General features: G+C 32.5%; 4 protein-coding genes and 1 non-coding gene across 8 annotated transcripts; 2 read left to right on the forward strand and 3 right to left on the reverse strand.

Moving 5' to 3' along the window:
* The first annotated feature begins 707 nt into the window (after positions 1-707).
* Positions 708-3,732, forward strand: LOC111318794 (uncharacterized). Of its 3 annotated transcripts, none has more exons than XM_022921660.2 (5): positions 715-1,330; positions 1,544-1,729; positions 2,068-2,203; positions 2,930-3,176; positions 3,268-3,732. In XM_022921660.2, the coding sequence occupies exons 1-5, from the start codon at positions 1,301-1,303 to the stop codon at positions 3,347-3,349; spliced, it is 681 nt and encodes a 226-aa protein (XP_022777395.1). In that variant the 5' UTR covers positions 715-1,300; the 3' UTR covers positions 3,350-3,732. The 3 variants fall into 3 exon arrangements, with proteins under 3 accessions (XP_089611984.1, XP_022777395.1, XP_022777396.1); XM_022921661.2 differs by having other exon boundaries at positions 719-1,330; positions 2,966-3,176; XM_089755858.1 differs by lacking the exon at positions 3,268-3,732 and having other exon boundaries at positions 708-1,330; positions 2,718-3,041.
* A 2,450-nt stretch (positions 3,733-6,182) lies between these two features.
* LOC111318795 (PPDK regulatory protein) lies at positions 6,183-8,344 on the reverse strand. The gene is made up of 3 exons (XM_022921662.2): positions 7,878-8,344; positions 6,886-7,525; positions 6,183-6,684 (listed from the first exon to the last, which is right to left on the reverse strand). The coding sequence occupies exons 1-3, from the start codon at positions 8,295-8,297 to the stop codon at positions 6,581-6,583; spliced, it is 1,164 nt and encodes a 387-aa protein (XP_022777397.1). The 5' UTR covers positions 8,298-8,344; the 3' UTR covers positions 6,183-6,580.
* Positions 8,345-8,441: 97 nt separating this feature from the next.
* GA2OX8 (gibberellin 2-oxidase 8) lies at positions 8,442-12,598 on the reverse strand. The gene is made up of 3 exons (XM_022921664.2): positions 11,895-12,598; positions 9,378-9,699; positions 8,442-9,296 (listed from the first exon to the last, which is right to left on the reverse strand). The coding sequence occupies exons 1-3, from the start codon at positions 12,362-12,364 to the stop codon at positions 9,066-9,068; spliced, it is 1,023 nt and encodes a 340-aa protein (XP_022777399.1). The 5' UTR covers positions 12,365-12,598; the 3' UTR covers positions 8,442-9,065.
* TRNAV-CAC (transfer RNA valine (anticodon CAC)) lies at positions 10,354-10,427 on the reverse strand. Its single transcript has one exon. It is a non-coding gene; the product is annotated as a tRNA-Val (tRNA).
* A 7,559-nt stretch (positions 12,599-20,157) lies between the features above and the next one.
* LOC111275157 (chaperone protein dnaJ 50-like) lies at positions 20,158-23,263 on the forward strand. 2 transcript variants are annotated; one of them, XM_022860320.2, is made up of 11 exons: positions 20,158-20,378; positions 20,482-20,544; positions 20,624-20,690; positions 20,824-20,883; positions 21,075-21,125; positions 21,232-21,312; positions 21,753-21,865; positions 22,035-22,152; positions 22,341-22,467; positions 22,739-22,775; positions 22,887-23,263. In XM_022860320.2, the coding sequence occupies exons 1-11, from the start codon at positions 20,251-20,253 to the stop codon at positions 22,888-22,890; spliced, it is 849 nt and encodes a 282-aa protein (XP_022716055.1). In that variant the 5' UTR covers positions 20,158-20,250; the 3' UTR covers positions 22,891-23,263. The 2 variants fall into 2 exon arrangements, with proteins under 2 accessions (XP_022716055.1, XP_022716054.1); XM_022860319.2 differs by lacking the exon at positions 22,739-22,775.
* The last annotated feature ends 73 nt before the right edge of the window (positions 23,264-23,336 follow it).

The raw sequence follows: 23,336 nt of genomic DNA on the forward strand, positions 1-23,336 counted from the left end.
AGATATCAAACCATAATTATTGTATTTAAATATAAAAAAATCAATTACAGTGTTTGAAAGAGCTGGACGCTTTATTTTTTTTATAAATATGTTAGAAAAAAATCAAATAAGGGATTTGTTAAAAAATAAAACACTTTATTTGTTTTTGTAAAAATTTTAAAAAATCATTTATCGAACAAAGTGTTTGCAAGAAAAATCGCTTTAATTAATATCAATAAGATACTTATAAGAAAAAATACTTTAATTGATAATAATTAAGAGGCTTATAAAAAGAAACATTTTAATTGATATCAATTAAGATTTTTTTTTATAAATATTTTTAATTATTATATATTAAAATTAAATTTAAAATAAGATAAATTTTTAAAAAATTAAAATTAAATTTTAAATTTACTTTTAAAAAAGATAACGTATATGATAAATTATTTATTCAAATCAAATTTAAAAATAAGTCAATTTTTTTTCATAATCTTAAAATATCACATGAAAAGTTAAATTTTTTATTCTAATTTTTTTATACTATTAAAAATTTAATATTTTGTCTGTAATCAAATTATTTTAAATTTAATGTAAAAAATAAATACTCATCATTAAAATTTTTTAAAAAATTTGTAAAATCTTCCCTACCAATCGCACTCTTACAATTTTTTTATCCGAACGGAGACTCCTTTATAAAAAGGTGACTTAATTACCGTAAAGATAATGATTTTCACATCATACTGCTTGTGTTTTTCAAAACTAAAGCCTCTGCGATTCCAAATTTTGTTTCTTGTTTTTTTCACTCTTCTCAAAGAAAAAACAAAAAAAAGGGAAAATCTGCACGCTTGATTAGATTTTCTTCTTCTTCTTAACCAAATTCCCATTTCATTTGCTTTCACAAAAGTTGAAACAAAATCTCTCTTGCCAACTTGAGGGTACTTTCCAACGTCGTTACAGAGTCAGTTCATTTGCACCAGATATCAGTTAAAGCACCAGTCCTTTTAACTAAGACAACTCTTTGTTCTGTTCTCTTCCTCTTTAATAGTGTTTCTTTAAAGCCTTGTTTGTAAATCACGACATATGTTTGATTTTAAGAATAGTCTATTGGTGTTAGAAAATCTTGGAAGTTTTTGACTTCTAAAGAAGGATTTGGGCGTCCCTCTTTTCTTTTTTTTCTTTTCTCTTCCAATCAGGTGGTTGATCAAGAGTGCCCATTTGATACGCAATTGTTGACGCTCTATAGAGTCCTAATTCCATCTCTTCTTACTTTTGGCTCTTCCTTTATTGTTTTTATTAATCTTTGCTTCACTTTCCCGAGAAAATGAAGGACATGACGGAAAATCGAAAGTTGGTAAGCAGAGTATCTCTGGGTTTTTTCCCCAATATTTTATTTCCTTTTTTCGTTTTTCTTGTAACTGTTTAATTGGTTTTTATCATCATCATCTATCGTTCTATTTCTAATAAAATTCCTTAAAATTTTGATCTTAATTTCAAGTTAAGGGATGTTCGGTCTTTGTTTTTGTACCTCTGACTCTGTCTTGTTGGGTTCCTGATTTGGTGATAGGATTCGGCATCTTCCTACGATGGTTGTGGGTCAGAAGAGAAGACATCCTCACAAAAAATTTCAGTTTCGGATCATATTAATGGATTTCAATACACAAACTATAAACCCGATAGCTTTGTTATTGACATGGAAAGTTTCTCTCATGGAGGAACCAGTAAAGAAATAAATCCAAATTCAAGAATCACTGTAAGTTTCCTTCTTTTTTTGGGATAATTTCAAATATGCTATATTTTTTGAATGACACGTGTTCATAGCTCAAGCATCCAGTTCATGCATGTTTGAAATTCTACTTTTTTACAACAAGAAAGAGTATAAATGCTTGTTTTGCTGAAATTTTCATGAATTTTTGAAGCTAAAGAAAAACCTTTTGAGATACCACATTAACAACCTGCCCATGACTTTGCGGTCATCTCAATATATAAAAAATATCACCATTTTCTTTTCTTTTTTTTTTTTTTTTATTGTTGTTGTTATATATGATTTTTTTTTTTTTTTGTTTTTCTTCTGTTAATTAAAAAAAAAAGTTGCAGCGAAGCCTTTCACGCAAAGGGTCTCAGCGAGGCGACAAGAAGATTATTACTCCCAATTGTGTTAATTCTAATTCTAGTTCCACTCTCGATGATAGAGATTCTGTGGCCGCCACTAACCCCTCATACAGAGGTACAAACTTTTTCTCCACAAATGAACATTAATTGCTTTGATTATACTAATTGCATTGTCAATTTACCATTTGCTGTTTTTTAAACTCTTAACTCCAACTTTTCCCAGGAAAAATTTTCCTGGAAAAATGAATGGGAACAGTTTGGCTCGGATGTTATAAGTTTTTCCCAAGTTTAATGCTTCAATTTTCTTGACACATATGGACCTTTGGCCCCTGTTGTGAGAGAGGGTGTTGTTGCATAATTGCATATGTAGGACAGACTAATAATAGTTAGAATAAATTAAGATTTGGACATATTTGCTGTTTGCCATATTGTAGTTTAATACACTATTTTCCATCAACGACCAGGACCAATGGGCTTACACCCCCTTTGCTCGACAATTATACAGTTGATTTTGTTATTATTAGGCTATAATATATCAATTAATTTACTACTAAGATTCTCGAGAAGGTTTGGTTTTTTAGTATGTGCTGGCACACATGCCAGGCTTGAATTTAACTTGTTAAATACAGGGCTGTTATTCAGTAGTTCTCATTTAACAAAGAAGAGGGCAGTAACTGAATTTGAGTTCTGCTGGGTGTCTAATAAATTGGTGCAAAGTTCAGATTCCAAGAGTATCGTCCTTTTTGTTGATGTTCTTCTCCTGGACGTATGTTCTCATGTATTGTTGGAAATTTTAGGGTAAAATGCCTGTTAATTTACATATTTTATTTGTGAGATTTAGGCATGGAATTATTGAATTGTGCAACTACTCTGCTAGGGTCTAGCACGCTTGAAAAGCCCACGGCGGTGGCTGTAGGGTCCACCGATTATGCCAGCAACCCACAAGTTCATCATCAGATCACCATTACAACTGGCAATATCGCTGCTGCCACTGACAGCAGATTCAGTTTAAGGAGAAATAGTTTCAGGCGGTCTCCTCCACCATGGCTACTAGATCCCAGGAGGATTCTCATGTTCTTTGCCACATTGTAAGTTGCAGCCAATTGGAGGTTCACTTGCAAAGATACAAAATCTTAGCAATTCAATATATTGGGGGTGAAAATTTTCCTCTTTTGACAGGTCGAGCATGGGCACAATTTTGCTGATATATTTCACTTTGTCAGTAAGCAAAATGAATGGAGATGAGAATGCTTTAGATTAGTAGCTGGAACGATACTCACCAACTTATTGCTCTGATTAAAATATGTTGAAATATAGCACACACATGGGAGTTCAATGCGTGACAAAAAGAAATGGATGCGAGTGGTTGTTAGTGAGGCTCTTTTTTACAAGAAATGTCTTCTTTTGATGAGAAATTGAGAATTATCCAGGTAGTGAAGAACAAAAAGAAAGATCAAAAGGAAGACAAATTGGGCCAGAGGACGGCAAAAGCAAATCAACCCTCCCAGTAAGATGACTTAAAATTTAGCAGTTATCAACTTTTTGAGGCATCTTAGAGAAATTTTGGAGATGAGGACAAAGGCATACTCCACTGTGACAAAGAGATGGAATCTTCCCTTTTTAATTATATATATATATATATATATATATATATATGTATGGAAGAGATAAAAAAAAAAAAAGTTGATAGATTACATTTTTATGCATTTTTATGCTTTGTTGTTTATCTCCACAGTCGATGCAGATGAAATGGAGGATCAGAAGTTACTTTTGTGCCCCATCTTTTCTTTTTCCTTCGCCATACCTTCTCTTCAGTTTCCTTTTCTGGCAATCTAACATCAAGTGCTTTTCGCTCGGTGGCTTTCACGTGAGCGAGCAAAGGAAAAATCATAGCTATGAGATTTACAGGGCACTAAAGTATTTGTATATTTGCACATAAGCATGCGCACTCGAAGCTTCCTACTCTTTTCGGACCAAAGCGTGGGCTTCGGGTGATAAAAGTGTTCTTTTCTAAAGGCTCGTAGGGTTGGTTAACACAGCACTCGAATAGGCCTAACACCCACTCACGCAGTCATACTTCAGTTGGAAGTTAACAAAGGTCTAATTTGGATGGTCAGTTGCCACCAGCGGAGCGCGGTTCTTCCCTAAAGGACTGGCCATCCATTTAGCCATTTGCGTAACGACACTTGCATGTTTTCACTGCACTAGAACAATTTTTATATTGAACCTTAAACGTCCAGAGGAAAAACTAACTGCCCATTACATTTTTTTTCCTAATAAACTTTTGCTTTCTTTTTTATCCTTGAAATTATAACAAAAGGACGAAAATATCCTTCCACTTAACTTTTTCTTTCTTGTTAATTTTTTTCATTTTTGATTTTTTATTGAAAAGTTTTTAAATAACTTTGTTAATTTAATATAATAAATAAAAATTTATATTTATATCATAAAAAATAATTAATAATACAAAAAATATATAATTGAATATGACTTTGTTAAGTTTCAATTTATTTAAATATATTAGTATCATATTTTTAAATTATTTGATATATTATTATATTTTTATTAATTTTCAGTCATTTATTAACACAATTTTTATTTGACATAAAAATAATTTAATAACTTTAATTATTTATTAATTTTGTACAAATTTTATTTATATACAAATTTTAATATAATATTTTGAATGATCATTTTATATTTTTACTATAATTCACTTCATCACTATATTTTTTTTACACTTAAATATATATCCAATTATTCATTTTAATTTTATCGTTGTAATAATTAATTCATCTTTTTTATTATTTCAATCTCATTCAAATTGATCACTCTCCCCTCCAAACGAACCCTAATTTCTGATACAGATACAATGCCAGGTTTCGTGTGCTGAGCGATTTCAAGCAGTAAAATAGAGGTAAAACCAGATGCATCATGCGGTTCGAACATCGAGGCAACAAACAAAACGGAATTACAGGCAATTTGCACAACAGCTAAGCTATCTATGACATTGACTATCGAGAAAAGCTGCAGCATGCATTGTTTAATTGTTTCAGTTCCTTGAAGCCACACCTGATCCCAGGGTACAATCTTTCCTGAGAAAATCATAATTGATGACTTGTACTGCTGAAACTGATTCCAAATACCTCGATCACACATTCAAACTTTCAATCGTTATCATCAGCACCAGATAAAAAAAAAAAAACTGTTTTTTGGACAAATTTTCCAAGTAAGGGAGGTGGGTGTATGCCTCCTCTCTCTCTCTCTCTCTCTCTCCCCCAAACTAACCTAGTAACTTAGCCTGACCTACTAACTACTAAGCCACCAATGATTTTTTTTTTCTTTTAAAACACAGCTAAACCAGATAAGCATCGATTCTAAAATCAACAATGAAGAACTTGAACTAAGGTTTTCCATCTAAAGCAACAAAACTGTTTGTGGGTTAATAATTTATTTAAGTAGGACACCATATGACCAATGTTCTGATGGTCTCTCCGCAATATCAATCCCTTTCCACTGCTCTTTGGCTTATCATATTTTTGAATCATGCAGCCACCCTAGGCCACCTCTTCACTCAATTAGGAATCTCTCACCACTCTTTCGAAGATTATCTATAGTGGGTACCATGAATAGACCCCCTTTACCTAAATGCCATTCACTGTATAAACAAAAAAGAAAATCCTTTGTTTAGATTCATTGACACAGAAACAGTCCGTCTCAACCACATGAAACATGTGACAGTATAAGACAACTTAACGTATTACGATACAGAACCCAACAAAATCACTAATAACCTTCTCAAATATAGGAATAAAACAAACTTCATAAAGGCATTTCAGCAAACTGAAGTTCAAAAACCAGTGTAGTCATAGCTGATGAAAACCTCTGGAGGTATGGAAATCAAGATCACCTAGAAAATATGGATTGATGCCTCAATCATGGATAAAATCAGACACAAGCAGCCTTGGGGTACAATACAGAGGCAAAGAAACCCAAATAATAATAATAATAATAATAATAATAGATGATTAAAGAAAAGTTAGATCTACCACTCAATAATTCTGGTACTAAATTACCTCCACAAAACCAATATATGAGGTTTTGGAGATGATGAAGTTAAGTAGTCACTTTAGATAAACCATTGGAGTTTATAACCACGTGTAACAAATACATAGCCGCTACTTTACGAGAATCTTAAGATGTTTTTTCTTTTGGCCAACCTTTAGATGTTCAACTAAGACAAAGGAAGAAAAACTGCGTAAGCAAACTATGTGGCTGTAATACACTAGTAGTTACTGAAGTTCATAATCAGTGAAATACTGATACTCGAGATGGAAAGAAGAAACATATACACTTGCTATATTTCACCTTGTTTTCCCAACCATTCACCATCTGAGTTACGAAGTAATTCTCTGTAACTATGAGGCAGCAACCTCAGACTCCAGCTGTCCAGCATACCTGAAAACAAAGAACTTGCCATCTCATTGCTTTATTAGTAACGTTTTGAGATTCCTGGCATTGAACACTTGTGCTTCCGATCATGGTAGAGCCTCAATATAACAGCAGCAGTTTCTTCAATTGCTTTTTCTGTCACTTCTGCACTCATAAGTATCATTAGGTGAGCCCAAGATTTCATCAGCTGAACATGTCAAACATCTTTAACTTTTGAATATCAATTTTTACTATAATTTTTCTCCTATTAAACTTACATATGGGCTCTAAGTATCTGCATTCTGAACTATCAAAAGAGTTGGGAGAACAAAACAAAAATAGAGTAAAACAGTTAATTATCTTTACCAATAACTGGCCAGACAGGATTTTGGGCAAAAACCCTGCGAGCAAACTCCAACTCCTGTCTCACATAATCCATCTCTGAATAGTTACTCCTTGCTTCCTTGCTGAAGCCCAGACTCTTAGCTCTTGCTTTTCTAATAGTTTGCAAGACCAAAGGATTAATAGTCAAACCAAAAACCTTCTCAGGGTCTACCTCGAAAAGTCCCTTTGGCAATGCCACTCCCTTCACAATAGGCACATTTGCCACTTTATATCCTTTCTGTGCTAGATAAATTGATAACGGTGTCTTCCCAGTACGAGAAACACCCGTGAGAACAATGTCAGCCTTGCACAAGTTTTGGGGTAGAGCCCCATCATCCTGCTTGATTGTAAATTCAACAGCTTCAATCCGTCGAAAGTATTCATCCGAAAGAGGAAAGTTTCTCCCAGAAGCTCCCCGGGGAAGACCGGAGGGTGAGACACCCAAATGAGCGGCAATTGACTCTGTAATTGGACCCAATATATCCGTAGATGGCATACCCCACAATTTGCAAGCTTGCTTGGCGGACTCTGCCATGTAAGGATCGGCTAAAGTGTAAACAAGCATTGCACCTTCCTTGGCTGCCTGCTTTATAATCTCCATCAATCTCTCAACATCGTCAATCTGAACATTGCATATCACATTGTCAAAGAATTAATCCAAAAGGCACTACTTTTATGATCAGAATCTCCCAACCTAATATTTTTCAAACATTAAAAAAAATTCAAATTTCATTACAAATAAATAAACTTGAATAACAACTAGAACAAAATATGCAATTTTTTTTACTTACTTTAAAAGACAGTAAAAAAAAGTTAGTACTTTCACTCTTTATTATATTTAGTACTTACTTTAAAAGGAAAAATAAACCCAAAACAAGCAGACAACCTTAAATATGGCAAAACTTTAGTAGGATTCATTAGTAACTGAAACAAATTCTGTTAAGATATGAAACTAAGTGAAAAGACAAACATACCCCTGAGAAAAGATGGGTATTTACGGGGCACACACGGTCCACCAAGCAATGCTCGAATTGCCCCAACGCCGCGTTAACGGAATGCTCCACCGTCCACCCAGTTCCATCAGATACCATATAAATTGGCTTCACCGATGTTGTTACCTCCACCTCATGACCGCTGTCACTGACCGTTGCAGTGGATTCCAAAGACAGGCTCTCTCCAGCTCGTTGAACCAAGTGGTTCACTTCAAGCGCTCCCGTCCGGTGGCTCGGTCGTTCCAGTTTGTGGCCCGACCTTAAGGCTCGTGCCCGGTACCATCTGTTGAGCTGTGGGCTGCCCTTCAGTTTCCGAACTTTGGGCTGGGGTTCTGGCTCGGAGATATCGGGATTGGCCGCGGTTGCTGTGGCCCGGAGATTGAAGGTGGAACAAGCCAGCATTTTTTTTTTTTTGGTTCAACTCTTTTTTTCTAATTTTATCTATTTGTTGGGAAATTATGAGGTGAAAGGAAAATCCGGCCTAAACAATAGGGATAATCCAAAGTAGAGTTTAGCAGCCCACAAATTAAATTGGACTGAATAACATTTTTCGGGAAATTTTTGGGCATTGGAAAGTTTTGAAAAAGGGCTGGCTTCGCTTTCAAGTCCACTTAGACTTTTAGGCCCATCCATTATTTTGAGGATGAAATTATTCGTGTCCTTATTTTGTCGGATGAAGCACTCGTTGTCGAGTAGGTCTTTGAAAAAAAAAACGTTCTTGCTCTTAATTTTTTCAAGTTTTGCTAATGATCATGTAACTTGACATATAATATCCTATTTTAATCGAGATAGTTTGAGATCTTTGCTCAAGTTTTTTACTACAATAGAGTCGTTTAAAATTTTATTGGAAAACCCGATTATAAAACACATCTTTTCATACGATAAATCCTTCAATCAGGCCTCCAAATGAACCTACCCGCAACCTAAAATGTTTTGTTTCTTAAAAGATCTACCAGCATTTATCAACTTTAAAATTGCTCAATCACCAATTTTAATTGAATTTTATAATTAAACAAAACATACTATAAAATTTTTCTCGGGGCGGCGTGGAGGAGGAATGGGATAGGAAGACCAAACATTTTTATACAAATGACCTAACTACTAACTAGCTAGAAGAGGCAATCAATATTTACTTGGTGAATATATATATATATATATATATATATATATTTATACAAGAAACCTGGGGAGCCCTACTTTATAGCCATATTTTTTAACATCGTCCTGGACTTGCTGTCTGTATTCCCTAAAGCTAAACATCCGATAAACCGAAGGCTTGCTGCAACTTTCTATCACAGTCTCAGACGATGGGCAAAGGAAATATGCAGCTGTAAACCTTTCATTTGTTGGATTCGTGACGACACAATGTTGTACACTCTTGTAATAATCATTGCTTCTTGCCTGCTCAATATCAATATATCCAGTCAGTAGCTAATTGACCTTTTGAACCGGTAAACAAGTTGCTATATTAATATTGATTACCTGAAATAAATCTCCAATGTTGATGATTAAGGCTTCAGGATTGGGTTTGACTGCAATCCATTTCCCATCTTTCACTAATTGCAATCCTCCTACCTGATCCTGGTGCAGAATAGTGAGGAAGTCGCTATCCGTGTGTGGCATTAGACCAAATATTTCTAAAGGAAATGGGCAGGGTGGGTATCTGTTCAGTCGTAGATAGCAAGTGCTTGGCAAACAATTTTCCTGGAAAAAATTCGACTTGTGACCTAACTCCTCTGCCAAAATTTCAGCTAACGTCTGAGCAAGACTGGCAAGTTTTGTAGCAAACTGTTCCATTGATGACCTGGTTAACACATTACGAGGGCCAAATGAGTAGTAGTTTGAGAATTATTTCATAGTTTAAAGAAAAGATATTAGAAAAAGAATCCCCCAACTATTAAGAGGTGGGTGCAATGACCCAGTAGGAAGTAGTACAGCAATATAGATCATCAAGAAAAGGGAACCCCGTTTTTGAGGTCACATCAAGCTTTTTAATGCATGCAGATTGGATTGACTGGGTTTCCACCTCATCCAATTAACATGTGACATTCATGTGGGATGTATGCCAGAGAAGAGAGAACGTGCATGTAAGGCAAGGAAGTGATCCCCATTGTACGTTGGATGATTTTATGGTGAGTTTTCAGACCTTTCTTTCTTACAGGGTGCAATGTATCTAACTGTTTATATATTACTAGTGTGACCACAAAGAATTAAAAGCCATTGACTTGTCTAACTAAATCTAAAAGGACAAACCTATTGAGACGTTACAGCTTAATTCCACAAAGAGGATGACACCTCACACATTTTACCATGCAGCTGTGGTTCCTAATGTTTACATGTGATAATATCTCGAAGCTGAGGCCTAGTAACAGTATGAGTTGACAGTTGACACTGAAACAGACACAGAACCACCAATAAGAAAAGACAAATATGTATACATTAAAAGGAAAAAGCAAAATGTCTGAGCCCGGGTTCGAACCGGGGACCTCTAGTGTGTGAGACTAGCGTGATAACCAACTACACCACCCAGACCGGTTGAGATAGGTCCCGATAAAATTTAAATATCATTGACTAGCTTAACTTTTCGTTCAGTGGATATGGATGGATTGGCTGGAAGTAAAGTGGTCCACCGTCATATTCAATAACAATCAACATTTTCCATATTTGGGATACATTTAAGACATTCAATATCAACCTCATATTCTTAAGATATGAAAAGGCAACTTATCAAATCCCATTAGGATGGAAACACAAAAAAAAAGGTGTTGTTAGCTTTAATTTTCAATTAATGTCAAATGGATGTTTAATAGAAGTCATGGATACAGGTGATAAATTTATGATTGTTAGGTTAAAATGGAAAACCTATATTTCTAACTATCTAGATTAATTTTTAAATGTTAATAATATATGAAGAACTTATGAATCATATGATATTTGTAAATCGTATTAATTATTTTTATTTAATTTTTAAAATATTGAAATTATATTATTTTTAAAAATTCAATGGCTAGACTGATCCTTAAGTAAAGATTTTAGAAGATCAATCAAGCTTGACTCGGCCCACAACAGATTTATTAATTTTTTAATATCGCTAATATTTTATTAAAATACTAACTTTAGGTGGGTCTTCTAGCTTTAACAATTTTTAAGCCAAATTATTGTTAAGTAAAAGAATAAAATCCTTGCTTTTAAAGTTTTGTGAGATTTGTAAAGTGGACACTCGATGCTAATACTTTTTAACTTTGAAATTTACTATTCAAGTTTAAATTTTATTTACTCCATTTTGTACCATAAAAACTTTATCTAATAAAGAAACTTGATGCAAGTGTACAATGCACCTAGACAAACATCAAAGATGAAAGTTAACTTGTAATCTTATCTTGTTTCAAACCCAAGTACATCTGTTTACGCTCCCTGACAACTATGATGATCTTCTTAATCAAGCTTTAAGAGTTTTACAAGGAGATCATTTGACTATTGAAACCGAATCATCTAAACTATTTTTTAATATTTAAAATTATCATAATTTACACTCTAATAATTAAAACTAAAAATTTAAAATTTTACCAACAAAACCTGCTACTGATAGGAAATTATTATTATTTTTTTTAACTTATGGCAATTAGCCATTCTTTCTTTTCTAGACATACCAAAATTAAGACGATGGTTTTGACAAAATTTTGATTCTTTCTGCTATAATTAAGAATCTAGGCTTCTAAAGCAATCACAAAAAGTTTAAAAAGACTATGAAAAGACTATGGATTTGAGCCTTGTTGTCTCATCGTTACAATAGTTGGTTTTTCAACAAGAAAACTATAGCTAAGCTTCAATTGCATGCCGACATGCGGTCTCAACAATAAAACAAAAGCCTTAATTAATGTTTTAACTTAAATAAGACATAAACAAGCTTATGTTCTGGTTCTTAGTGTTATGTTATTGCGCTTACAAATTTGCAAAGAAACAAAGTTGAGGAGGAAATAAAGGAAGCTTTCTAAATACCTGAGACTACTATTGATGAAGGCGCAGGAGCTTGAGATATCGTTCATGGGAATGTGGAAAGCTTCTGACCATGACAATTGCCTTAGGGAAGTTGCTGTTGGCGTCCCCCAACGATAACTACCAGGGGAGAAATTCAAGAACTTGTCTTCTCTGCACTTGTTGTGAAAAGGTTGCTTGAAAATTTTCACTTGTTCGTCTCTCATCTTCTCCAATATGTCTCTCGAGATTCCATGGTTTATGACTTGAAAAAAACCCCATTCATGCGCTGCCCTAGCTATCTCTTTCTTGCACTCTTCACTCTCCAGCTCGTCGACCCCTAAACGGCTTAGATCAATCAAGGGAAGCTCGCGTTCCTCGACGACGACAAGGCGGTGGTTGTTTTGAGAGATTTTGGTCCTCGGTTCTTCGTCGTTGGTGGAGTTCACGAAGAGGTTCTTGTATGTCTCGTGGAACGGTGGGTCCGAATCCATGCCTAGCGGCTAATCTCAAAGCAGAGATCGAGAAGAGTGAAAGGTCAAAAATGGCTAATTATAAGCTGTTTGTATGGTAGTGAGAGAGATGGAGACAGAGTAAGGATTGAGACAATACGATTTTCTTTGTTTCTGTTCGATGAAAACGTTATGGAGACAATTCGATTTTCTTTGTCTCCTTTTCTCACGTTTTGGACTTTGGAGACAAGGCTGAATTGCATGTCTTTTTGTATCACTTTGGAGTCATATATATATATATATATATATATATATATATAAATATAAATAAATATATATAAATATATATATATATATAAATACTTATATAAAATAGATAAGAATGAGATGATGGATTTCGAATTCTCATTTTATATATATATTTTAAGGTTTTTTAATTGTTAGATCAAAAAACTGAAAACCATCTATCTTTATTGTATCTTTAAACTTTAATTATGTTTGATCATCTTCTACATTCTTCTTCTGATCATCTTCTACATTCTTCTTCTTACACTTTTTTTTTCTCTTTATGATTTTAATTTGCTAATTCACTAATCAATCATATTACAATGAAATCATAGATTTTGAAATCTGATGCAGATGCAAACCTTTTCTACATTATTAATATAATTTTTTTAATTTACTAATCCAATCATTTGGCAAATTATTATCTTTAAATATAATTGAAATCATTAAATTGTATAATTATTACAATATGCATGATTATTTTGATGCTTTTAAATAAAATAATATTTGATTATTAATAATACCAAATTGTAAGAATTAATAACCATTAACTAAGCAAAATATTTCTCAATTACTAGTGATAAAATCATCCTAATACTTCAATAATTATATTGCTTTAGTGATTTTAAAAATAAAACCAAATACTACATAAATTATGACAAAATGAGTTTTAATCTTCTAAATAATTAATAATAGATATCTCCAATGCACAAGTGAAGTTCAAGCAACTTGACCAATTATGTAGGTGATATTTCATTTTTAAATAAATTTGAAGTGATCTTTGGTGGTTTTTAATTAGTACCATATATCAATATGTGAATGGGGGTAATGAATAGAATAGATGGCCATTGCAGTTAATGGGACAGCTACAAGAGACGCATGCAAAATGCATTCATTGAGTGGGACCATTTTGCTAAGCTATGCCTTGATCAGACGCTTGGTTATTTATAAAACAGGACGATCTTGGGCTACTGGCAGCACTAACTCCAACTATACATAAAGATGAAGACAGTTATTAATAATTACAAGGTTGAATGACAATGCAACATTCCCATATTCCCATTGGCCGAGACTCTAGAGTCTAGATTCTTAATTCCCATGTTATTGCAGCAATCATCAAATTGGGTCAGCCCTTTCTTTTTAATTATCAAATTCAAATCTGAAATGTTTTTCAACAAGCTGAAAATTGAAACAAGAATATCGTCTTGGAGTATATATTACTCCATTTCCAGAAAATGAATAAACAACATGGTCTCTACGTGGACGACCATGTCTGGAATGAATGCCATGCATAAACATTTTCTCTTCTTTTACCTGGTTAATATTTGACATGAGATTATGACTCTCCACCATTTTATTCTTCGACACGCAATATTTGTCTGCATGAACATAATTAAAAGAAAAACATCAGAAAGGAAGATTTTCAATTGATTCTTGAGACGTCGCAGACGAAATTAATTGTGAGATAACTACTTGCACGTTACTGCACGTATATGTCTACGTCTAGCAGTAGTTTTCGGTTTCTTATTATCCATCTTACGTATAAATACATATATATACATATATTATTGAAAACAAAAAGGCAAGAGAACGAAATGAAGATTGGGACAAACAAAATCTAGCTAGCTAACCTCAGGAAACAACTATACTTACAAGGAAAAGAATGCTTCAAACTTGATATCAGAAGGGTTTACAGAAGCAAAACACAGGAAAGTTGTACTCAGAAAAAGGAGATGTTACATGTATATATATAGTAGAGCAAGATTGGAGGGGAATCTAAATGCTTTATTTGTGTAGTCGAGGAAGACTGAAGGACAGATATTTCATAGGAAAAGCCCCAGGAACCCATAAATCTTTATAATTATTGATTTTAATTATTAGGTAAAGAAAAGCGGGATTGAGATCCTATGCTTTACAGAAGAACACGCGGCTTCTGTGAGTGTCAGAGAAATGCAACTGTCTTATTTTTCATTTTTTAAAACGTGATTTAGCATAAGTACAGAGAAAAGTGGTTTTCTTCTTCCCATTGCTTTGAAATATTGAGAATGAGAAACAAAGAGATAAGGTAAGGGGGAGACTTGGCAGAACGAGAACCAAATGAAATTTGGATGTAATTTGTGAATGAAAATTGGTCTAGCCACGTTGAAAAGATGCTTGGCTGAATCTACACCACTTTTCGATCCTAATTACTTTTCTTTTTCAGTAAAATCTGAGAAACAAGGCACATGATCGCTTCTGGGTCCAATACTCCAATCATAGTCCATGTCGGTACATTCGTAGCACAATGTAGAGTCACATGCAGTAAAACATTTTCAGGGAAAGATACATCTGCTTGACCTGAGAAAATTGAGAATCAATAGCTTCCATGTGCAGTGCTTAGACACAAAAGGACATCCGGATCCTCAGAGAAGGATTTATGCCCAAATTCCTTCAAGCAATGGGTCTATGCGAAATATCGCTCAAATTTATTACATACTATTATATATCATACGGGATATTTTTAAATTCAATCGACACTCACTTCCCCTGGACAGTCTAAATTTTGTGTTCTTAAGAAGAAACCAAACGATGCAATTAAAGCAACATGGCTTGTTGCCCATGATGATATCATTCACGTTTTTCTGAGTGAACAAATGGGAATTATGAAGGCGCCATTGGCCCCAATATATTGTAACTATTGTTACAATCTACAAACCCACATTCGATTTTCAATTCAGGTGTGTTGAGAATAGATTTGGTCATTTGTTTCATCGTGTCATATTTTGTGTTAAATATGATTTTAAATACAATATAAATAATTTTTATACGAATATGACGTGAATATATGAATGATACGAATAATTTAAATATGAATATAACACATTTATCATACGTCTTATATATGATACCATACAATTAATGCAGTTAAATTAATTTATATTCAACTGACACAATCTGACATGATACAATTAATATAATTATATACAAATAATGCAATTATATATGATTAATTACTCAAATACGACACGATTATCACAATTATATATTAACAATATGATTGAATACGATTAATCTATTTATTTAAACAAAAAATATAATTTAAATTAGTATTTAAACAAAAAATATTTAAAAATTAAAAATTTATAATCTATCTAAACACAAAAAATGATATGATAAAAATGGTTATTAATTTATTTTTTAAATAAATTAAAATAGTTTTAATTTTTTTTATGTTATAAATAATACCTTATCTTAAGCATATTATTACTGTTTAACACGAACACGATAAGAATAATGTCGTGTCTTAGATATGATTAAGACACAGAAACTAAATTATACTAAATTCATACATGATTTTTTTTGTATAGTTTTCGTATCATATTATCATGTAGTATAAAAAATTATCAGGTTTAATCGAGAAGGGATATAAATGTAGATGTTCTAATTATGCATTTCAGGTCTGGTTCTGTAATTGCTGTTTTTACAGTACCCCAAAAGGGGTGGTGGTTGCAGCAGCGTGTGAACAGGCTACGAGTCTTGAAATTTGTTGATCAATTATGATTTATGCCTAACATATATAAGCCAAGTTGCATATATATGGATTATTTTGGCCTCATAGTGCATTATTTGTGGTGCTCATGTGTTGTGACTTAAAATGAGTCACAGGGTGACAGGACTGCTGGAGAGGATAAGGAGGGTGAGACAGTGGCCTTCCTGGATCTTGTTCTGGAATCTTACCTCCAATGGTTTTGCAGGTACTGTGTTGGTGATTACTCCCTTTTTCATACGTCAATACAGCCCTGCTTTTCCCATCAATTGGACATGTATACTTACACCTATATGGTTAAAATTTGCACTTTGAACTTGGATTTAATTACAAAGCGAATTTCTAGAGAATAAGAGCTGTAACGTAGTTTTATGAGCCATGCTATTTAGGGGAAAAAAGGCCTTAGATTTTTTTAATACAAAGGAAATCTAACAAGAAAAAAAATTGTAAATGTGGAGATTTGAACTCCTTACCTATATGATATTATCTTTTAACTGTAATTACGTGAATTAACAAAATTAAACCCTAGATTCAATACTTTAGATTTTTTCAAGGAGGCAATCTTTTTGCGCATAAATTTTGTGCTAGTGCACCATTTGCTAGGCATTTATGTTGCTTCCACTATTAATTTTTCTTGAAGTGCCCATAATTGAAACATACTTTGACATAGTTATAAATTCAACTCTCTAAATATATTTAATAACTTAAAAAATGTTGAACATACTCGTATTGAATATATATCATATATATGATGATCATCTAAATTTGAGTAACATATATATATGTATATAGGATATAAATATATTATGATTTCAACTTTCTAGTTAACTTGAAAGCACAATATCTGGGGATAAGGTCCAGAATTTTACTAGTAATTAAGAAAGAATGTGATTCATCTCCGGTAGGAGCAGCAATTGTAGTTGTAATGGGCCAAAGGTTGAGTTTTCTAAGGGATACTTACCTATACGTCCCAGACCAGGGAGGCAGCCTGAAACATGTACAAATAGCATGAGTAGGCTGCCCTAACCTTTCAAGGACCAAAACATGCAAATATATGCGTTGAATTAAATCATCTGATGGAAAAGAAAAAGGAGGTGATCAGTTTATGCCTCCATTATCGTTAACCCATCCACATGGACGGTCGACGAAAGGAGGTGCAAATTTGGTTTATGATCATTTAGTGATGATGGCACTGTGTCAAAAAAAATTTATGTTAAAAAAAAATTTAAAAGTAAATAAATTGTTCAATCTCTCGTATAAAAATAATATATATCATATTTGATAATTTAATATAAATAATTATATTTGAGATAATTTTAATAAATAATTATTTATAAAATTTAAACTCAAAATTTTTTTATAAAAAAAAATAATTTTAATCGATTAAATTAATCAATTATTAATATTATATTAATTTTTTTTTTTTAAGAGTTTGCTCATTTTAATTAAAAGGAATCGATCAGTCTCCCTCAAGACTTTGATGATCGTGGGGGATGGTGCGGTCGATGCGTGGTGGAATGGGCTTAGCAGGTCATGTCGTTGTTGGGAGCCCCCATTGCCCCCCACCCTTTTCTTTTCTTTTCCTTTTCCTATTGATTGACAAAATCTTGTACTGTGATCAATTAGACGCCCACTCAATCATTAAGAGTCCCCCGAGATTCGACCTTTTCAATTTTAATATATAAAGTCATGATTTTGACACGTGGCGAATTAGCAAACACGGGTTAGCCTTACCCCCTCCCATGCCGACCTGCTCAGGTCATGTGCATTGCTGTGGTTTTCCTCCTTTCTTTTCTAGAACCAGTATTGCAATTTTATTTTTGTCTGAGTTATGACTTGAAATTTTCTTTTTGTTGATTCTTCAAATGAAATTACAAATTAAATTAAAAATCATAGTTATAATAACTATTATTATATTAAATTATAAAAAATTAACATAAAATTAAATTAAATTTACACATAATAAAATTTAAATCTGAAATTCCATTAGTTTCTTTTTTTTTTTTGTTGTTGAACTTAATCTGGTTATAATTTAGGTTATAGTAAATCTTATAATTTGTGACCGTTAGAATGGTAGGAAAAGGTTCACATCCACCTGATAGACAAACATTTGAATAGATCTCAAGCATTGAAGTCTACTTTTAGCATTAAAAAAATGCATAGTGTCACATCAAATGAAAGATATTTATTCACGATTTCAAAATCAAATCATTTGATAGTTAAGTTGAAGTGACAATATCATATCTGCATATATATATTCATATATACAGGGGAGCAAAACTCAAAAATTAATCGTACTACTAAATAGTATTAATTGTAGGTAATTTATACGAGGATAAAATTTATATAAAATTTTATAATTTAAGTTTTTGAAAGTTTTTATTAGAAATAAATAAATAAATATTTTAATATGAAAATTAATAATATGTAAAAAAAAATTATTTAAAATTTAAATTTAAATAATATTTATTTAACAAAAAAATTATATCAATATTTTTATTAAAAATATTTATTTAATAAATATATCAAATTTTATAATAATTTTTAAAATTTTACATGCTTAACTAATGTGATGAAATTTTTTAATCTATTAGTTTTAATTTTTGATTTTAAATTTTATTTACTTATTTTTAATAAAAAATTTCATAAATTTTATCTATAAAAATTCATATAAATCTTTCTGTTTTAGGAAAGAATTTGTCCAAATGCAATCTGAATATAAATGAATGGATATGAGATTTCATTTTATGGGGCAAAACAAACAAAAAGGAGATGAAAATATCTGCAGACAAGTCGACAATTATTGTCATTGATAAAACATGTAGAAAAGTTTTAAATTAAAAAAAAAAAAAGAAAGAAGAACAACAACAGCAGCTAATCGTTAATTCCATGCTTGTAATACTGGAATTGTAGCATATGTCATATGCAAATAAGCAGTACTTCAATCCTCATCCAGAAAGACACTGCTAGCTTAGCCTACCAAGCGTAATACTTCATCTTGATCATTAACTTTTATTTTGGAACAAAAGAAATGTGTGGCTACCATGCATTCAGATGATGTGTCAGCCACTTTGTTTTTCATCCCCTGCTTCAACATATTTTGCCTGCATGTACATATACTGTAGCAATTAGAATCAAGTAATAGACTGAAGCCTTGTTCCATTTTTTTAACACCATTTTGTTTTTATATCGAGATGTTATAATGGGCAGGAATGAAGCGGATAGAATAATTTTTTTTTAATTTTTAAAATTTAAAATTATATATATTTATATATTTATATTTAATAAATATTTTAAATTTATTTTTTATATTTTTATGAATATTTAATGTATATGAATAGTTTTTATATCCATAATTTTTTTAAAAAATAAAAAATTAATTTAAAATTTTTTTATGTTGTATATTTAAATAAGTTTTTTAACAAATATATATTTTTTAATAAAAAATATATTAATTTTAATTAATTTAAAATAATAATTTATATCATTTAATAAAAAAATTGTATTTATTAAATATATATAAATATATATGTAAAATATGAATATAAAACTAATATTATATTATTTATTTTCATCTCTATACTTATAAAAATTTAAAATCATATCAAATTCTCATCGTCACTTTTATATTTATAATACTTATAATATAATATATATTTATATACTTATTTTTATTTTAAAAAATTAAATAAAAAAAAATGGACATTCATATTTTTACGGTTATTAGTACGAAGAATAAATGAATTGGATTGCGATGAGTATCCAAACATTTGATTCACTCGATGAATAATTCTGTGCTCACATGACAAGATTCGAATCGTTCTTTCGCCAAATTAAAAATGAAAAAAGGGCTAGGATATGCGGAGTTGCGTCTGAGGTGACCCAAAAATTTAGGCCCATATAACCCAATTTTGTTTCCAGCTTAGGGCTTAAAGCCCATATGGGGATCCAGTAACTGAATAGAAGCCCATAACCAGTAAATTCGTTACTTTAAACGGTCAGACGAGGGGTACTTCTCTAATTGCATCAAAGAAGTCTGTTTTCAGACTATAACTGCAAGAAAGGAAGACATTTTGAAGGAAATCAGCAAGAAAAAAAAAAAAAAAATAGAAACACGATGCAAACGATGGCACCATCGGGGGCGATTCGGTGGTGCGCAGTCACATCGGCACTCGTTCTATCTCTATTCATCCAACCGTCGATCGCCATTTACTGCGACGAAGACAATTGTTATGATCTCCTAGGGTTGGATCCCTCACTTTCACCTCTCTTCCGTCCCGAATTTATCTCTCTCGTGTCACTTTTTTTTAGCTTCCACTAATTTTAACTTTACCTTGATTTTTTCTAGGGTTTCTCAAAATGCTAATGCGTCGGAGATCAAGAAAGCTTACTACAAGCTCTCTTTGAAATAGTAAGTTTTTGTTTTTAACTTCTTCAGTCTTTTTTTTTATTTAATTGTTATCTTAAAGTTGATTTTTTTTTCTGTTTAGTCATCCGGATAAGAATCCAGATCCGGAATCGAGAAAGCTATTTGTGAAAATTGCCAATGCTTATGAGGTAACTATAATCATTTCTCTTTCTATTGAGTTTGAGATTTGCTGATTTGTTTTTCCCAGTATTACTGTGAAACCTAGTGACTTTTTGTTACCCCCTAAATATGAATAAAAGGTATTTTTTTCTTTTGTTGCAGATTTTGAAAGATGAAGCCACGAGGGAGCAATATGATTATGCAATTGTGCATCCGGAGGAGGTGAATTTTAAGTTTTTGTTCAAGACACTTTCTTATTTTCTAAATGTATTAAGAGTTGTAATATGTAAAATGTGATTTCATGTGGCTTTGTCACTCTTGTTATTATCATGGATCATTTGATTTCACCTCAGTTGACCTTGTTTATTACTCTGTAAAATTACTGATAATCATCAAATTTCTGTTCCATTTAGGTATTTTACAATACAGCTCGCTACTATCGTGCATATTACGGTCACAAAACGGTGAGAATTATTTCAGTATTTATGTGGTTATTAAGTATTCTTTCTGGTTCAGCATAGGGGTTCTGGATTTACTTGTTTCTTACCATTTCATATCCATGCTTTCTAGGATCCTCGTGCTGTCTTGGTTGGTGTTCTTCTTATTCTTTCAGCATTCCAATATCTAAATCGGTGGACAAGGTATAATCAGGTGAGTTACCATCAAGTACTGTGTAAATGTTGTTATTTTTGAATGTCCATGTCCCTTGCTGGACGTGCTGAATATTGGTAGATATTATCACTTAGAAGACTTAACTTTTGCAATGTGACTTCTTAGAATATTACAATAGCACTTGTCATGACTTCAAAATATATACTAACCACTCAAGCTTAGCTTACTGCTTGTAACCCCTCCAATGGAAAGTCAACTTCAAAGATTCAACTCTACTCTCCTCTTCTCAGCATTGTCCAAATGCACAAAAATGAAAAAGTTCAATCAGCATACTGCCAGTTATGATAATAAAACAGCATCATAAGAGAATTTTGCAGCATAACTTATATAAGATGTGTTACTTATTTGACACATAAAAATGCTTAAGTTTCCCTTTATTTTACTCTCTTTTTTTTCTCCTTTCCTTTTTCTGGATTCAGGCTGTAGATATGGTCAAGAAAACACCTGCTTACAAAAACAGATTGCGGGCGTTGGAACTTGAACACAATGGAGGAACCACAAATAAGAAGAAGAGTAACAGGCAAATGGACAAGTATACTGCTATGACTTGTTTGATTTTTTACCCATAAAATTAGACTCCAATGTTGTGGTTTTGTTCGCATTAACCACACATAGAGCATGGTGCACATGCCATCCTTTAATCCCCTTTGTGCATGTTTTCTTTTTAACTAAAAAACAATGTGACCCATATTTTATGGCAGGAAAAAGGAGGAAGATCTCAGCAAAGAGCTTGAGCTGGACATTAAGGGAGCTGAAAAGCCCTCCATCTGGGAATTAGTTGGTGTCCGTTTTATTCTCCTCCCCTACACTATTGGCAAGGTTAGAATACCAGCTATTAAGCTAAGAATAACTGCGATTTCAGGATAAGATGAGTGAATACCAAATATGTTGGATATAGCTGAGTCTTTGATTCTTCTGTTGTTGCATTGACAAAAAATGTTTGACTTAGATTTCAACCTTAGTTTTCAGACTGGAATTGCTTCCTGATTAAATTTCTGTCTCTCCAGCTATTGTTGTGGCATGGCTGTTGGTTCTGGAGGTACAACGTGAAACAAGCTCCATATTCTTGGGAAGATGCGGCTTACTTGACTAGAAACTCCCTCAGAGTGCCCCTTGATGCATGGCTAAACATTGGTAACTATGATTAAGTTCCTCAATTTTGTATAAATGCAAATACACTTTTTTAGGGATTTAACTTTAGATTTGATGGCGGCCAAGAAAAAAAAAACTTGAGGTTTGATAGATGATATAATCATAGAATGGCTTATCGAGGTAGTCATATGTGCTGACCAACATTGTAATTTCTAAGTTTTTATTGTTATACTACCTTGTTAGATGAAATACTTCATATCATCTAAGATTTGCTTATTACTGACAACTCTATGGCTGCAACATCATCTTGTAGTACCTTTCCATCAGCGGCATGGCATGGATCGTTCCTTGTAAGGCTTGAGTCAAGGCTTCTGGGAGCTACCGCATATGCTTCTCATATGCTGGTATTATCCATTTGTCTTCAGTTAGTATTTTAATTAAATCTTGTTTGTGTTTGCTAGATGAATCAACCAAGGAGGATCTTATTCAGAGACGATTATGGATTAAATCCAACTTAGAGAGCTACCTAGCAGAAATGCGAAAAGAATACAAGCGCAGAAGATAGGAAGAGTTTTTTTTTTTTTTTTTTGGTCTGGAAGGTAGGAAGATTTATTGCTTGGTTACTAAAGATTATTTGCTGAAACTTAAAAAACATACAAGAAAATAACCATGTTTCACTAGTATAGATTATTTTGGTTACATTTATAAATGAAGGCAGAGAAGACCATTGTTGCTGATTACCAAGTTTTGATACGGAACATCCAAATCTAATTCCTGTAGCAGAGAACTGAACGTATCATTTTGTATCTTTCCATATATAAACTCTAGTTTTAGATGACTTTTTTTTGTTGTCATACAGTCATAATCCAGTTATTGCTGGTCAGCGATATTCATATATGGATCATGCAACT

Source organism: Durio zibethinus, chromosome 26 (assembly GCF_047325235.1).
Source record: "Durio zibethinus cultivar Kanyao isolate XHJ-2024 chromosome 26, ASM4732523v1, whole genome shotgun sequence".
Lineage (NCBI taxonomy): Eukaryota > Viridiplantae > Streptophyta > Magnoliopsida > Malvales > Malvaceae > Durio > Durio zibethinus.